Source organism: Brassica napus, chromosome C1 (genome assembly GCF_020379485.1).
Source record: "Brassica napus cultivar Da-Ae chromosome C1, Da-Ae, whole genome shotgun sequence".
Classification (NCBI taxonomy): domain Eukaryota; kingdom Viridiplantae; phylum Streptophyta; class Magnoliopsida; order Brassicales; family Brassicaceae; genus Brassica; species Brassica napus.
The window spans coordinates 44,209,413-44,228,047 of NC_063444.1; the positions used below are offsets into that span (position 1 = coordinate 44,209,413).

Below are 18,635 nucleotides of genomic sequence, written 5' to 3' on the forward strand. Positions count from 1 at the left end.
ATTAGAAAGTTTATTATTTTATATATTAGTCAAACAAATTTTAATTTTTTTGTTATTTAAACTATTTTAACATTAAAATATACCTAAGAAAACATATTTTTTTGTTAATATTAGTATTTTCTATTGAATTTTCATTTTACTTTAATAGTTAGCATTTTTTAGTAAGTTATGAAAAGTTAATATCTTTTTTTTTATTTTAGTATATTTATGTAAATATTAATATTTTTCATATTTTGATTGGTGGTTTAACATCGTGGACGCCTTCGATGGCTTATAGCCTCAACTTTTATATAGTATAGACTAGATTTTATATTCGTCCTACGCGAGAGTCTGTATTAATAATTTAATTTAGGTTAATAATAACTTAAAAAATAATTATTAATTTATTTATATAATTTCATATCTGAAATATGATTTGTTGATTTTATTATTTATGTTTATTTATAAATATACCCTCTTATTAGCTATTTAGTTATTTGTATTTATAAATGTAATAATTATGTTTATAAACATATTCATAATTTTTGAAAAATCTAATTTGTATTTTAAAATATTATATAAATTGCTTGATTCATGTAAACTTGTAATACATTATATTTTATCATACATTTTACATATATTATATTTGTATAACATAAACGATTAAACTATATGCATAATATCTAATTTTGCTTTTCACAATTAATGTGTGATTGTTATATATATATATATGAGATAGTATAATATTTAGATTTAAAATATAATCATTATAAATATTTTTATGAACTTTAGTTAATATTAAACTGCCTTTATAAGATAATATAGAAAGTAAAGTAAATATAATGAATTTAACAAATGTTATCTAACATTTTTATTTATTGAATTAATAATATTGAGAATCTAAAGTATTAAATTTATCTTTTACTTTATTCAGTTGACTATTTGTGTTGTAGTTAAGCTTGTATGATCGTTTAATGTATTACAATATATTATAATTTACATTCTTGTATAATAGTTAATATTTGTTTGTTTTGGAGTTTACATGAAGATTTTTAAAATTCTTTTAAAACTATTACATGATTCTGATAATTGTTTTTTTTTCTATTTGCTAAATGCTGATGATTATTACAATATATTATACTTTACTTTTTTTTAATGTACAAAATTTGTAAATTTGTATGTTTTTAATTTGTTGATTATAGTACTTAGATATTATAGATATATTGATAAATTCATATTGATTGTTCTTTCTATCATTTTTATCTTATCTTTCATGCTAATTTATTGTTGGTGCTCGTTATAAATTTTATTTAAAATCTTAACTAACTTATTTGACATAATTTCTTAGACTCTTTGTTTTTCATCTATCTTATAAACATTGTTCTCTAAATATTTTCTTCGAAATAACTCAATAGAGAGCTTCTCAATAAGAATTCATCATGTAGTTTGGAATTATTCTCTATTATATCTGGTATTGTTTGGTGTGATGCATTTTTTGTCTATCAGATTTTGTCTTCGACTTGTATGGTTACTTTCCATCGCGAATGTTTTTCGTTTTCATTCACAGTTATTCTTCATACATTTCAAACCCTATATTTTTTTATGTGCTTCTTAGTAATTCTTTGATTTGGATATTATTAAAGAAAATACATTTGATATTGATTTCTAATTTATTTTGAAAATACACTTTTTGAAATTTTATTTTGAATAGTATATTTTATTTTTTGTTCTTGCAAGTTAAAGATCGTGTATTCTTTATATTTTATTTTAGTTTAGTTAACTTTTTTGTTAAATTTCCAAATATTTAGTATACATATAAGGTATTTCCATTTTAATGATTTATTTATTAGTTTGCCTTATTTGATGTTGAATTCTATTTTGTATTAAATAATTAGCTTTGGAAATTTTAACCTTTTAAAAAATAGTAAACTATAATTATGATTTTTCATATTTTGGTAGGTCTTTTATAATCCTATGTGTATATTCTTAATGGTTTACGGTCTCAAATTTTATATAGTAAATAAATGATATTTAGCATATTTTTGGTGCTTTAAAAATATTATGTGAACATTTTCAATTATTTATACCTTCAACTTATAGATAATACATGTTATATGTGAATATTTTCATTATCATATAGCCTAAAAGTTGAAAATCATGAGTTAAATTTATTTAGTTATAATATTTTGAAAGTCTTGCATTTTTAAGAGAATTATTATTTTGTATTTATATTTTTATGTGAAATTTTTAATAATATTTTATATATTAAGATAACTTATTTATAATGTTTTACTTTTGTTAACTTAACTAATTTGATATTGGTTTATGTTCTATTTTGAAATGAACAATTTTTGGAAATATTAACATTTTTAAAAATAATAAATGAAAACAAATGATTTGTCAAAATATATATGGCTTTTTAAAATCCTATGTAAACGTCCCCGATGGCTTATAGATAGCCTCAAATTTTATATAGCATAGATTTTCATTAGCATATAGCCTAAACTTGGAAAATTATGAGTTAAATCATAATATGATTGGTTGCTTTAAATCCTACGTGGACACCTTCGATGGCTTATAGCCTCAACTTTTATATAGTATAGACTAGATTTTATACTCGCGAATAATTTATTTATATTTTATGATAATTTAAATCGATAAAAATAGAAATGATTTTTATAAATTATATATATATATATATGTCTACTTAAAATATGATTTCTTATTATTCTTAATTATTGTTTAGAAAATTATACTTTTAAAGTAATATAAACCACTACTAGATTATAAACATTTTCATCTTACGTTTTAACTATTTTTTATTTGAATGTCATAACTGATTAATTTATCTGCATAACAATTAACTTTATTTTTTACCTAAAAATATTTAATATAAATATGTGATTTTACATGTATACATATATATTGGTGCACATATGTACTTGAAAAGACTTTGTATAGTGTTTTAAATGTATATCTAATAATATAATATTTATATTTTAAATTTAATCATAGCAAGTATTTTAATGATTTAAAATAATATTAAATGGTTTTTAGAAAAGAAATGAATGTAAATATAAATAATTTTGAGTAATATTTCACTAAATGAGATAATAATATAAATAATGCAGAGTATCAAATTTATCTTCTACTTAATTAGCCATAATTTTATAATGTTAAATTTTGAATGGTTATATAATGCATTGCAATGTATATGATTTTAATTTTTTGTAAAGAAAATTAATATTAATATTTAGTTGTTTAATAATGTTTATTTGTTTCTATAGTTTTACATAAAGATTTTAAAACTCTCTCAAACATATAACATAATGTGACAAACGCTTTTGTAATTACTAACTTTCAGTATAAATTATAGTTTTGGTAATTTATTTTTAACTGTTAAAAATTGATAAATTATTATTTTTTCCTCTGTTAATTATCATTATTAGATTTTATATTTTGATATTATGTATATTGAATATTTTTATATCACTATCTTAGCTTGTTGTGCAAGCTATAATTTATTGTCGGTATTATTCAAAAACATTTAATAGAAAATTCAACTAATTTATTAGATGATCTCTTTAGATTTTTTCATCTGCCTTATAAATAATATTCTCTAAATTCTTAAGTTTTTTTTGTTTGATTTCATCTCTAGCTTTCTATATTATGCATGTTTCTTCACTAAATTTGGCATAAGCACAAATCTTGTAACTTATTTTATGTGTTCTTTGTTCATTGGGATTATGAGATTCTTTGATTTGGATATTATTAAGAAGATTTTTGCTTATTTGACATAAGCACAAATCTTCTTTTATATATAAAGATTCTTAAGTATTCACTACAAAAAAAACATATTTTTTAAGTTCCAAAGTTACAGCAAACAAACATTTAATGAAAAACTGTATTCTGAAGGTAAAAAGGAATTTTATGTTCCAAAGTTACAGCAAACAAAACCAGGAAGTTTTTGTAAATATTCTGACAAAAATTGTAAAAAATATATATACAGAATATTCTAAGAATTTTAATAAAAATGAAAAATATATAACAAAAAATATCAAAATTTAATGAAAATTACTTAAATATTTAGATACAACAACCAAATCTTAATTATTATTTAACAAAATATCATTTGATTTATATTCAATTATCTATTTAGATTTTACCATATAGGATGGTGATTAACATGTATTTTTCCTTTTGATGGGGGTCAGTAACACTAGTAAAAATACACTGCATAGCTACGAAAAAGCCACTAACAAATCGTGGGTACATAAGCCAAAAACCGTGGCTATCTGATTACCAGCCACGATTCTATGTCGAGAAACAACTGTGGCTATAGCTTCGTGACTACGAAAAACTGTGGCTTAGCGTGGCTTATTAGCCACGGTTTCACCACGATTCTTTCGTGGCTTTTTTAACCACTGTTTACCCTGTTTGGATCGTGGCTATGCCTAGCCACGAAGATTGCCACTATCTTTCCGTGGGAAGTTTTAGCCACGAAGATTGCCACTATATTTTCGTGGGAAGACTTAGCCACTGTTTTTTCTTGTTAGTATCGTGGCTATGTACCCACGGTTTTGTCGTGGCTAGTGTTAACCATGTTTTTTTAAAATTCTGGTTCTAATTCAATTTCTATTTCAATTTCTAATTTTAACCCTAAAACACAATTTAAATTAAACATGAAATTATAATCATAAGAAAGTTGGTTTACAAAAGCTAAACATAAGAAGATTAGATATTAAACAAGTACATTGAGTCTTAAGAACAAAAGGATGGTACATAAGAGATCAAAAGATGCCACACATGCATCTAAAAGCCAAAAGAGAGTTTTAAGATTAGATAGAAAGATGCTAAACATGCATCTAAGCCTGAGTCGAAGGGTCTTAAGCCTGAGTAGAAGGGGGTTGTTGCTGAGGGTTAGCTTGGGGTCGAAGTGATTGGATGAGCTCAGTGATTGCAGCCCTTGTTGCTGCGAAGTCCTCCTTCATTGTTGCCACATCCTTCTTCACAGCACCTACATCAGCCTTCACTACACTTACATCAGCAGTCACACTTTGCAAGCTTGTCTCTAGTCCACTCACACGCAACTCCAGCTCCAAGTTGCGGGCCAGAGAAGCAGGGACTCTTGCAGATGGCGCATGTTCCCTATACTGGGCACTGCCAAGTCCGTAGACATGCCCCCTCTTACCTTTAGCATTCTGAGAGCAAACACAAAGCATATTCAGTCAAAAACAACTCCACATACAACAAGATGAGTCTATAGAGGAACTAGACTCAGACAACACCTAATTCCAACTCCACAGACAACAAAACTCCTAATTCCAACTCCACAGACAGCAAAAATCATAATTGCAACTCCATAGACAACAAAACTATCAACAACAAACACTTGATATATTTTTATTGGAACCTAGTTCTGTAGAGGAAACAAAACACATGACAAGAGTTTGAAAACATACCTTCAGATAAGCTTGGTTTAACAAAATGCGAGAAAGAGCTGAGGTTGCTGATGGACTTTGAGGTGATCGATCACTGTTAGTGTTAGAGACCTGAGTAGCTTCCATCTCAGCTTGAGTTACCAGTTCTTCTGCACGATAGTCCCCAAAAGTCCCATCCTTTTTCGTGTGTGTCCTCCTGACAAGGTCTGTGTAGGATGGAGGTTCACCAGTCTCAACCGTCTGCCAAAAAAAAGGAAAAAAAATTATTTAGGCAAATGTGTAAGAAATAAAGACAAGGGAAATTACTATGTTGTATTCAATTCTTGCAAAACCAACCGGTCCTGCATTGTGCTTGAATACCCCTTTACCCAGAGGGTCAGACTTGCGGCTTTTAGCAGCGTTATTGTTCTTCTTCTTGGCTGGTTTTGTCGCCCAATACTCCATAAGGGTCGTCCGGTCATTCTCATTGATGTACTTTGGCTGCTTGTTTTTCCTCTTCTTGGTGCTAATCCGTTCACCAATCGAAGTCCATGTTTCCTTCTTCCAAAGAGCATAGACCAAGTCATTAAAATGTTGCTCCCAGTAGAAATTTTGCTACAAAAGGAAAACAATACAGTTGGTGTTATTTTTTTTTTTTTTGAAACACAATACAGTTAGTGTTATCAAAGAACAATTTTAGAGGTAAATTAAAGTTGGTAAATCACTTATCACAAACGTCTGCCACCATGAATCCCTTCTTTCGTCAGGGACAGACCTCCAACTCTTCCAATGTCCCATGTAGTATGCTTTCCATGTTGCACGGATGAAAGCATTCACTGATGGGTCAATAGAGAACCTAAAAAGACCACAAACATCAGAGATATCAAAGAGAAGCCTAAACAATCAAATGACAGTTAAACACTAAGAGAGAAAGCTTACCATAAAGCTCCATTGAGCTTATCAGGATGGAGGTGTGGATGGGATATCCTAGCAGGAGCATTGAACATGGCATTGAGAGACATTTGCGGATAGCTATTTGAACGGGAGGATGAAGCTTGTCCGGTTGCAGCCACTCCCGTGGCACCAGGAGGCATAGGAGGAGATGTCTCTTGTCCTCTTCTTGACGCCATCTGCAGTTAACAGAAGAAAAAAGTTAAAGAAAGTATAAGTTTAATCGAAAACCCACAGAGACAAAGAGAAATTGAAACAACAAAGACACATAAGAGTGTCCAACAAAACTATGAGACAGAGACAATACTGCTAGCTAAATCGCTTTGGCTTAATCGAACAACTCTATCACAGAAACAAACCCTAATCGAACAACTATGAGATGTAGAAGAACCATTAGTTTGAATATTATATAATCGAAATAATAAAGGCAGAGAAAAAAAAACAAAATAAGAGAGACAGAGACAAAACCGAAAGAAACTGAAACCCTAAGAAACAGAGACAACTCTAAGACAGAGACAATCGAGAGAAATCGAAACCCTAAGAAAAAAATCGACAGTAACAACAGAAAAAAATTGAAACCCTAAATCAGAAACAAAAACCAAACATGCAACAAGAACATTCAAGTGACAGAGACTGAACGAAGTGATCGAAACCCTAGATCGAGAAGACTAAGGAAAAAAAAAGTAATCGAAAACCTAGATCGAGACGAGACGATTCTCGAAGAAGAAATAGAGGGTTACCTTGAGAGCAGAATGGAACGAGAGACGTCGCGGCTTGGAATCAGAGACTACGAGTCTTCGAATCGGAGAGGACAATTGCTTTCGTCGGTGGCGACTCGGGAGAGAGTTTTTTTTTTGTCTAAGTGTTGAGAAGAAAGGGGAAAGGATTAAAACCCTTTCAGCATAGCCACGATCAAAACGTAGCAAACCGTGGCTCGGTTTTAATAAAACCCGCGAATTGTAAAATAATTGGAGGCAAAACCAAATAAATTAAGCCAAACCGAATGGTTTTGCCAAATTTCGTCATAGCCACGAAAATCCCACAAAATTACAGTGGCTTTGGTTTAATATCAACCGCGAAATGAAAAACAATTGTGGAGCCAAAACCAAATAAATTGGAGGCAAGCCGATTGGATTTGTCATAGCCACTGTGTAGCCACGAAAGTTAGCGTGGCCTTGTTTAAATCACCTTCGCAAAACACCAAACCTCTAACTCCTAAACTATAACCCCTAAACTCTTACCCATCAACCTCTCCTCCTACAACAACATATCTCAACCTTTATACATATTCCATAATCTTACAAAAATATTATACAACCTACCAAATTATTTTTCATCCTTACAATATATTTTACAACCTTACAAATTATTTTTCATCCTTAAAATATATTTTACAACCTTATAACTTATTTCTCATCCTCACAACTTATTTTTTTAATACATTCAACCTTACAACATATTTTACATATTTTACACTCTTAGAATATATTTTTTCTATTCTGAACCATCGTCTGAATCACGGTCTGCTTCTACATCACCATCTGATACATATTCATCGTTTGGAGGATTCACCGGAGCAATATCATAATCGGACACATCATCAACAACATGCGTTTCCACCCGTAACAATGAAATTTCAGCAACCTGATCACGTCTATCATCTTGCCATGCCGTTAAAGCAATTTCGGACGTGTCTCGGATTCCTCGGGGAAATTTTTTTGGCGCAGGCCCACCAGTCATGGACTGATTGTTGACGTACCCGTGGATAAAGAATAAAACATGCTTGATCACAGTTACCTGTTAGTGGTACAAAAATATCATAGTTTCCAATCATGGCTTTTCATCAATAATCAAATCTCAAAAAAAAAAAATATTTTTTTTTACTTACCTGGTAATACAAAAGGATCATATTTTGCATATTGTCTTCGTGGTGAGACATCAACAAGACCAAATGGATGTATTCTCATACCTCGATTTTCCGTCGTGTCAAACCACGAACATTTAAAAACCATAACTTTCAAGCCAACATCACCATGATACTCCACCATCATAATCTCTTGTATGAGACCATAGTAGTCTGTCTCATTGGTTCCAGGTACACATACACCATAATGTTGAGTTTTCTTATTTTGACCGTGGTTATGAGTGTGGAAAGTATATCCACGTGTGTGGTATATTGGCCAAGACCTATAACTACGCCTAGGACCTTGTACAAAATCCAACATCCACATAGAAAATGTGTAAAACTGAGTCGCATCATTAATCTGCAATATAATAACATTGTTATAAATAACAAATTTAATTAAATGAGTTCTGGAACATAATAATAATAAAAAAATAACTCACATAGTCTTTGCACCACTCAGCGAATTTGGTGTCTTTCGCTTTTTGCATTGCAGCCGGAGTAATATCAGGAACACTTAGAGTCATATATTCTTCAAACATCCTGCACACATTTAAATCTTAATTATGTAACTAAAAATATGTATAAATATGTATTTATTTTAAATTTTATATAATAATGAACTACCTTTCATATGGAGTAAATGTTTCACAGTTGAGCATCATAAATGTCTGAAGAACGGTGTTACCTTCATCATTCAACAACCAGTTGAGCATTGACCACTGATTCGCCCTTCATGGTAAAACAAGGGTGGTATATCCGGATAATTGTATGAAAAGCGAATATCACTCGGACCTTCTGGAATGCTCATGATTTCAGGATGTCCAAAAAAGGTAGAGAAAGCATTTGAAATCTCCTCGTTTATCCATTGTGCAACTATCGAACCTGCAATGTGTGCTTTGTTTTTGACCATCTTCTTCAAATGATACATGTATCTTTCAAATACATACATCCATCTAAAATGGACGGGGCTACCTAAGGCTACCTCATCTGGAAGGTGCACAAGAAGATGTTGCATAACATCGAAGAATGATGGAGGAAATATCTTTTCCAAGTTACAAAGCTTCATACCGATATTTGCCTTTAAAAGGCCAACATCTGACTCTTTCAAAATCTTCGAAGAGATATCTCGGAAGAAGAGGGCAATATCTGTAAACAAAAAAATAAAATTAATTATAGCATAAATTATAGTAAATTATAAAATGATACAAGAAAATAAATACATCTAATCGCTGTGTGAACATGTTTTGGAAGGAGTTCACCAAACGCATATGGATATAGTCGTTCCATTATGACATGACAATCGTGACTTTTCAGTCCATGTAGCTTTAAATTGCTTTCGTCAATACATCGACTAAATTTGGAGGAATATCCATCGGGAAATTTTAGGTCATTTTTCAACCACAGAATGAATGCTCTTTTTCCCGCATTTGGCAGCCTGAATATTGGGATGGGCATCGTTTCATCCTCTTTCATCTCTAAATCTCGCCTTTTGCATAGTCCTGGGAGATCCAATCTGCTTTTGATATTGTCTTTCGTCTTTCCAGGAGCATTTAACACCGTGTTCGTCAGGTTATCGAAGAAGTTTTTCTCAATATGCATGAAATCAAGGCTATGCCGAAGTAGATGATTTTCCCAGTACGGTAACTCCCAGAAGATAATCTTCTTTACCCAATTGTGAGTAACTCCATATCCGGATATTGTCTTGGATGGATTATCATGTCCATTCCCTCCACAATCAACAGATTTGGATAAACCTTCTATATTGTTTATCCTTTCACGGAATATTTCTTCTCCGGTCAACCACGGAGGAGGAGCATCTAAAACTGTTTTCCCCCGTCTAAATGCTTGAGTGTTTTTTTTCTGTAAGGATGATCCGCATCTAAAAACCTTCTGTGGCAATCAAACCAACTATGTTTCCTTCCGTTAGTTAACCAGAATGCACCAGTCTCATCTTGACAATATGGACAGGACAACCGACCATGAGTCGTCCAACCTGAAAGCATCCCATAAGCTGAAAAATCGCTTATCGTCCACATCAAATCTGCTCGTATTTTGAATATTTCTTTCATTGAGATATCATATGCCTCCACACCATCCTTCCATAACATCTGTAATTCTTCAATTAATGGCTGAAGGTAAATATCTAAGCTTTTTCTTGGATGTGTGGGCCCCGGAACTAGCACCGAAAGGTAAAGGAATTCTCTTTTCATACACATTCCCGGAGGCAAATTGTATGGAGTTACAATAACAGGCCAAAGGGAATGTGCTTCTCCATTCATACCAATCGGATTAAACCCATCTGTTGATAAGCATAGATATATATTCCGGCTTTCAGCAGCAAATCCAGGATATACCTCATTAAAGTGTTTCCACACTATGGCATCAAATGGGTGATGCATTTCGCCTTCCGGAGTCACATGCTCCTTATGCCGCCGCATATTGGAAGTTGTCGCCTCGAGTTGGTACAGACGTTTCAGACGATCTGCAATAGGCAAGTAAAACATTCTCTGCTTTGGCTTGTTTTTTCCTTTTCCATTGTTCGGATAGTAGCGATCTTCTCTTCAAAACTTACAACTAACCAAATTCGCATCTTCCTTCCAAAATAGCATACAATTCTTCACGCAAACATCAATCTTATGTAGGGGTAACCCAAGCCCTCGAGTCAGTTTCTTTGTCTCATAATATGTTGCTGGAGCATTATTCGGCTGCAGAAGCCTTTTTTAAAAAACTTCAGAAATCTCATCTACACAAGCTTCCGGCAAATTATAATTCGTCTTCACTTTCAGCATCCGCGAAGCAAGAGACAACTGAGTTATTCCGTCTGCACACCCTTCGTAGAGAGGTTGACTGGCTGCTTCAAAAACACTCTCACGATATGGCTCTGCTACCTCCGTCTCTTCTATAGGTTCTGGTATGTATGGTGGTGCAATGTCCGCTGGTACTTCCGGATTACTCTGGTAGTGATCTTCATGAGCATTCCAAGTAGGATTCTCCCACATTTCCTCTTCGCCCGTTGAATGATTCGCTCCAGAACTCTCACCAACGGTGTAGAATTTCTCTCCATGACTTGTCCAAACGTAGTAATTTCCCTTAAAACCGTATAAGAATAGATGTTTTGAGACAACTTTTGCATCTCATTGCTTCACATTTGCGCATCGAGCACACAGACACAATAATGTTTGCCGCTCTACGTAATCTGCTTGATTACATGCAAATTGAAGAAATGCGTTAATGCCTCCAAGAAACACTTCTGAAACAGAATTACTCTCAGGATCAATCCTTTGATCCATCCATTCCCTTGAATCAATGTAGAAAGACATAGTTTTGTTTAGAAAATTTGGTTGAAGAACAAAAGTTATTAATGTCTCACGGGAAGTGTATATATTTTAGAAAATAGCCACGCTACAGCCACGCAATCTTCGTGGCTAGTTAAAAATATCGCTGACACACGAACCTTTCTCTGCTTCGAACTGTAAAAGCTAATACTAGCCACGGTTTAGCCATGATGAAAGTGTGGCTTCGTACATTTATTCGCTTTTTGATGTCGGCAGAAAAAACTAAACATAGCCACAAAAAATATAGTGGTAAATTCGTGGCTATGGCTCGGCCACGAAAATTTCGTTGCTATACCGCGGCTTTTCTAGCCACGAAAATAGTATCGTGACCAGTTCGTGGCCAGATTTCGCATTTTCCGTGGCTCTGTTTCTTTCGTGGCTGTAACATGGCATGTTCGTGGCTTTTTTTATACAGCCACGGTTTTGTAGTAGCACTGCCGTGGCTATGCGGTAGATTTTTACTAGTGTAAGACGTATCAGCAATATGCAAATATATAACAAACGCTTAGTATCTAGTATCTGTAATATCTTCTATCTTCATTCTTGGAACATCGATCATAAAAACAAGAACGTCATAAAAACTAATAATACTTAAAAGATAATATTTAGCAGAGAACGAAATATAAAAAAAAAAATTTAGTGCTGTCAAAAAAAAAGTTTAGTAGATAAATTTAGTTTTCATAACATAAGAACCTCATGAGTGTCTGATTGGTATAAGATGTGGATTTAATTATCTTTCTTTAGAATATAAGCTATAAAATTTTTTTTGTAGCTATAAATTTAATTGATGTAGACATATATCAATAATTTTCAAACCACTAAATTGGTGTAAAACTTGGTCTCAAATTCTAGCTTAATTCTAATTAAGTCTCATTACTATTATTGAAATTAATTTTTTTGGAAAATAAATTGGTAAATAGAATAGGTTTTTGATTCTGTTTATAAATATTCAAATAGGTAAATTAAATTATAAATTATTAAACGAAATTTTCTTTTTATTGAAAAAACAAAGAATAAAAACAAAAGACATATTTCTTTTTTTTTATAGTTTAGCTAGAAGAGGAGATTATATGAAAAATTTAACTGATTCTTTCGTTTACTTAGGTCACTGGCCATTCGCCAGGATTTTCGGGTTTAATACCAATATTTTAGCAACAAATCCAATAAATCTAATTGTATCTTCAGTGTATTGATCTTTTTTGGAAAGGGAGTGTGTGTGAGTTGTTAATTTCAAGAATAGGCTGGATTCGCCCAATGGCACAGCAAAGAGTGCCTAATTCCGCGAATTACTTATGAATACAAAATTCAATAAAAAATCATATTTTAGAACCATAGCATTTCGTTATTTTTTGGTAAGTCTACTTGACTTTGATTCTCTATCAACCACAAATTTGGGACCAATAATTAACATGTTTAAAACTAGACTGTTTGAAGTTCAGATGCAACATAGTACTCTTTCTACCATAATTAGTCTAATTAAAAAATGAATAAGGTTTTCAAAAAGAATAGTTCAGATTTTTTCGATATAAAACACTCATGTCGATAAAAAAATTTGAGTCTTTTTGTATAATGCAGAATTGATAACCTACATATAAAGTACTAAAAATTCTTTGGATTTCAAGAGAAAAAGAAACAACTTTGCTGATAATTATCAATTTTTTATTGGTCGGAAGAATCCTGCAAATAGTATGTGTGATGCCTTGTCTTTATCTATAGTATTACTGAGTCAGGCTTTGTGTGTTTGTTATAGCTGCAAAGAGACAGAAGATGCTAGAAGAGATCGAAAGAGAGTTTGAAGGTATCTTAATACTTAACCATAACTAGTGTTTTGTTAAGTCACTTCATTTTACCTTTTACAAAACCATCTTACTCTGTTTTGTCCTCTGTTTTGCAGAAGCTACAAAAGGTCTTGAAGAACTAAGGCATTCCACTTCAAGCACAGATGATGAATCACACCGTAATATTTGCTCTCCCTCTATTCTCATATTTAACTAGAGGACTCACAGATCTCATTTTTCTTCTTATAGCTGCAACTAGAACAAGCATGCTAGATGAGATTGAGCGTGAGTTTGAAGGTATCTTGACATACTCCTACTAATTGATTCACATTCTTTGTGGTGAGACTTCTTAGTTTAACGATTATGTTTACATCTTCTTCTACCTGCAGCTGCTACAAGTGGTCTTAAACAGCTAAAGATTAATGCTCACACTGTCCAAGATGATGACAAAGAACAAGGTAAGAAACTCTCATCTCTATTTTGATACTTATTGTCCTTAATTCAGTTTTCTGAGGTAGATATATGTTATGTCTTCTTACATCTGCCAGGAGACAGAGTATGCTAGATGCAATTGAACGTGAGTTTGAAGGTAATTTGACTTGATATCATCACATGCATAGAGAATCTTTAACTCTTTCTTGGTTTACAGCCGTTACCGAAAGCTTTAAACAGCTTGATGATCTCGCTGATAACAAAGATAAGGGAGACCAATGTAAACTATTACCACCATTTAACCTTCTTCTGGTTTGCTTTACCTTTCTTGGAGGTTTAGTCTCATGCATGTCTTTGGTATCAGCTGCAAAGAGGCAAAGTATGTTGGATGAGATTGAGCGTGAGTTTGAAGGTACCTAAGACATATCATTATCCATTTTAATAAGCTCTTGTGGTTCCTAAATCAAGTTTTGAATCATTTTCAAACTACTCTGCAGCTGCTACAAGTAGTCTTAAGAAACTAAACATTGAAGATTCTACTGAAGGAGATGACAGTGAACAAAGTAATGACTTGTCCTACCTACTTTTTTCTGATCACTTTTCATCTTCCATGGTATTCTGAAGATATATGGTTTTATGTTTTGTTATAGATGCAAGGAGAAATAGCATGCTTGAAGCTATCGAACGCGAGTTTGAAGGTTACTTTCACATAACATTGAACTTATTTGCTGAATATTAGTCCTTCAAAACATATCAGCTAAGATAAGTTAACATTCTGTTTTATGTTCTTACTTGTAGCTGCTACAAAAGGTCTTGGGAGAGCGAAAGGCTAGTGAAGGAAAGGATCATGATGAACATTGTAAACTATTCTTCCCCCTTACAGCTGTAAAAGATATGTTCCAAATTTGTTTATAATGTATACTAAATCAGATTATTGTTTCCATGTTTTGTTACAGCGGCAAGTAGAAAAAGTATGCTTGATGCTATTGAACGCGAGTTTGAAGGTACTTCAACACATTCCAATCTTTGAGTCTTGAAAAGTATATGAATCCAAATCAGGATGTTATTAGAAAGAGTTTGCTTATGTATTCTTTTTCCTATTCTATGTTACAGCTGCAACTAAGGGCCATGTAGAAAAGACTTATAAAGAGCAAGGTAATAAGAGTTTGATATATTTATTCCTCTTAAAGCCTTCTAAAATAAATTATAAAACATTTTTTCCCTTTTTTTTGTTAACAGCTGAAACTCAGAGAAGCAGCATGTTGGAAGAAATCGAACGCGAATATGAAGCAGCTGCAAGTGCAAAGGCTTCTGGAAAATACTGTAAGAAACCACTTCTTCTGTTTATGTCATGTTTCCATCTTTTAGTTTCTTTTGGTCTAAGACAGCTCTTACATGTGTTGTCACAGCAGCAGCTGCAAAGAGTTCATCAACCATAAATACAGTTCAGAAAACTTCTGGTGGATCCAACTGTAAGTACTACAAAGATTCTCACAAACACATTTCTCTAAATTGAACTTGATCTCAATGTTCATATATTTATTCTCTACAGCTGGCTTTAGCGGTCTTCTAAAGTCTACAAGTTAGCGTTGAATCTTTCTAAACCAAAGAAACACACAAGAGAGCTATTTTAAAATGTTTTCTCTCTGTTTGTGTTTCTTGCAGATGGTGTGTGTGGTTGTTTTAATAAAGACAAAGATGGTATTAAGATTGACACAGATTGTTCAATTAACATAGGGGAGATACTCGCTGAAGAATCAAACTTCCGGGTTTGTTATCTATATTTTTCTTTGAAACAACAATGGTAGCACTCTCATATCTAAATCAGCTTCTTGATTTTGTGCGTTGATAGGGATCAGAGAGCTCTAGTCTCACAACTTCACTGAACAATCTCTTTCACACCCATAGACAAGAAACAACCTTAAAGGTAGGCAAAGTCCTTGGCTCATCTTTAACAGTTACTTCCACTGCAAGCGAATCATCCGCTACATCGGAGAACATAGACAGCTTAAAGGAAACCCTAAAGAAGCTACGCGGTCTAAGCGCGCGTGACCTCGTAAACCATCCCAACTTCGACGAGATCATAGAAGCCGGTACGCGTTACGAGGTACTCAGCTCAGCTTCAATAGGTTACATCTCTTTGCTAGCCAAATACAAAACCGTCATTAAAGAAGGACTCGAGGCTTCACAGAGAGTCCACATTGCTCAAACCCGCGCCAAGCTTCTCAAAGAAACCGCCATGGAGAAGCAGAGAGCCGTGGACGCCGAGTTCTCATTCGCCAAGACTCTTGCTCATCAAGGAGACGCGTTGTCCATCAAAATCTTTGCGATCAAGAAACTGTTGGTTAAGCTTGAAGAAGAGAAAGTTAACGTTGATCTAAAGTTTAAGTCTACGGAGACCAATCTAGCACGGCTTCTTAAGGAGGCTTCTCAGGCTTACGAAGAGTATCATGTGGCTGTGCGCAAGGCAAAGGACGAGCAAGCTGCTGAGGAGTTCGCTCTTGAGACGACCAAGAGAGCGGAACATATTTGGGTTGAGTTTCTTAGTTCGCTTAATTGAACTAATGAGGTTCTTGATTGTGGTTAAGACATGTCTTCAACTAGTTGTGGTTCTTGTCTTGTTTTTCTTGGTCATGTTTTGTTACAGACTTTGTTTGTTGGTTGTGTCAGGAGAGAGAGGCTGAACATTTTCAAAGATAAGAGTGAATTTGTGAGAGATTTGTGATCACAAATAATGTTTTAGTCCTCTAATAAAATTTTATTTTCAATTCTTTTTGATTAGAGCATATTTATTATGGATCAGTATTTCAGAATGTATCTCTCGATATTAAAATATCATTATTTAAAAATAATTTAGTTATTAAATTTAATATTTTTTAAAATAATGTTGTCAATAAAATGAAAGTGGTTAAAAAGGGCTTAAAAGCATAAATATAAGTTACTTTTCTTGTAAATGAAATTTATTAATTATTAATCTTTTAAACATTATTTGTGAATTGATTTGCATATGTGTCATCATCATCTTCAATCTTAACAAAATATGATGATATGACATTAACCTAATTGTGGCATGTAGAATTTTCATTATAAATATTTATATAACTTTCGGAAACGTTTTTAACATGATAATGAATATCACCATTAATATTTTTCTAAATATTTATTTTAAAAAACTATTTAAATATATTAATAATTAATAAATCATATATTACCATTAAATTAATATATATCACAGTAATAAAAGAAACTAAGTATAATTATATATACATATTTTACATCAAATGATATATCATCTTTTATATATAATGAAAATTAGTTGTAAGTGTGCATCAACAAAAATAACACTAATCATTTTTATAGTAAAATTATTAAAATTTATCGGTTCATTATACTAATTAACAAATTGATTATTAACAGTTTAACATATTTAACTATTAAAATCCAAATTTTATTAGAATTTGTATATTTAAATATATTCTTATTTAAGACTAGATGATAAGACATATTTAAATATAATCATCAAATAAATTAAAAATTAAATTAGAATTTATTTTTATAAAATGTATATCTTATCTCTATTGAAATTTAAATAAAATAAAAGTGAAATAGTTAAACCAAATCATAACTATATGAAATTCACATTTTTCTGAAAAGAAATTTCTGAGATGGATAATATTTAAGATAAATATTTTATTATAAATAGTTAGTTTTTTTTATCATCGAATTTTACAGACTCATATTGACTCTGTAAACCAAACCGGGTGATCCGTATCCATGTGAACGACGAAAGACGGCTGCTTCCTAACACGCAGCTAGTCTATTATAAATAGTTAGTAAATTAGTTAATAACTCCTAATTATTTCTTGTTTGGGTGATATAATAACCGTTTAATATAAAAAAAAAAGAATTCCTATTTATGTCTCAAATATGATTACACAATAATTTTACTATCTTTAGAAACAACTTAAAAAAAAAGAGTTAAACACCAGTATAATTACTACACAATATTTAGAAAAAAGCAAGCCACACAAATCAAACCAACTTTTTCGGATCGCCATACAAGACATGCGTTGCTAGTTTACATGTTTTTATATATAAATTAGTTTCCATCTCAAATAGATATTTCAACCATCAAACGAGTAAACATAAAATTCAAAAGAAACAACAATAAATGTGTTTGTAACGCAAGAATATCACGAAGAACAATATGTCGTCATCACAGTTCACTATCTTTTACATCATTTTGATTGCTTTAATTCCTTTTCATGAACATATGTGTTTATACTAGTTTCTCATTTTTTATCATCTACCTTTTCACTATTTGAAATCACATCATAATATCTATAGTAATTGTTTTTTTCCTCCGAATGATGTTGTTGTTACTTTTTGGTTTATATAGATGTATGTGCTTATACTACTTTCCCTTTTTTTCATCATCTACTTTTTTTCATCATTGCAATCACATCATCTATACTAATTGTTTATTTCTCGAAATGATACTGTTTTTTACTTTTTTTGTTTATATAGATGTTGATGGTCAAAGTCTTAACGCGGGAAAAGAAACTTGTAAGCAAATAAAATGCAACAAAGACAAAAACCTTACTTGTCCTTGTTGTGTCTTCAAAACTGAGAATTGGTATAAGTGTTACAAGAGCATGGAAGAATGTTCGCGTTTCTGCGGCAAGCGTTCATAAGCTATCTCCAAAACTTATATCTACTTTCATTTTCTATTACATGAATATTTGAAATCCAGCAAATACGCTTTATGCCTATTGTATTTGTGTTAGAGACTTTCATATTCTATGTAATGCACAACAGTTAAACCTATTTTTTC

General features: G+C 31.9%; 2 protein-coding genes and 1 pseudogene across 3 annotated transcripts; 1 reads left to right on the forward strand and 2 right to left on the reverse strand.

Moving 5' to 3' along the window:
- Window positions 1-4,865: 4,865 nt before the first annotated feature.
- LOC111205583 lies at window positions 4,866-6,529 on the reverse strand. Its single transcript, XM_022701664.2, has 5 exons — window positions 6,339-6,529; window positions 6,132-6,255; window positions 5,757-6,014; window positions 5,442-5,660; window positions 4,866-5,180 (listed from the first exon to the last, which is right to left on the reverse strand). The coding sequence occupies exons 1-5, from the start codon at window positions 6,527-6,529 to the stop codon at window positions 4,866-4,868; spliced, it is 1,107 nt and encodes a 368-aa protein (XP_022557385.2).
- Window positions 6,530-7,844: 1,315 nt separating this feature from the next.
- On the reverse strand, window positions 7,845-10,694 carry LOC106374078. Its single transcript, XM_048744018.1, has 7 exons — window positions 10,199-10,694; window positions 9,603-10,079; window positions 9,049-9,402; window positions 8,881-8,941; window positions 8,697-8,796; window positions 8,360-8,614; window positions 7,845-8,147 (listed from the first exon to the last, which is right to left on the reverse strand). The coding sequence occupies exons 1-7, from the start codon at window positions 10,692-10,694 to the stop codon at window positions 7,845-7,847; spliced, it is 2,046 nt and encodes a 681-aa protein (XP_048599975.1).
- Window positions 10,695-13,629: 2,935 nt separating this feature from the next.
- Window positions 13,630-16,574, forward strand: LOC106404963 (annotated as a pseudogene). Its single transcript, XR_007318649.1, has 14 exons — window positions 13,630-13,666; window positions 13,759-13,827; window positions 13,918-13,958; window positions 14,019-14,081; window positions 14,166-14,213; window positions 14,299-14,364; window positions 14,452-14,499; window positions 14,600-14,660; window positions 14,758-14,805; window positions 14,915-14,956; window positions 15,041-15,124; window positions 15,211-15,273; window positions 15,467-15,570; window positions 15,654-16,574. The product of XR_007318649.1 is annotated as a TSA1-like protein (transcript).
- Window positions 16,575-18,635: the final 2,061 nt, after the last annotated feature.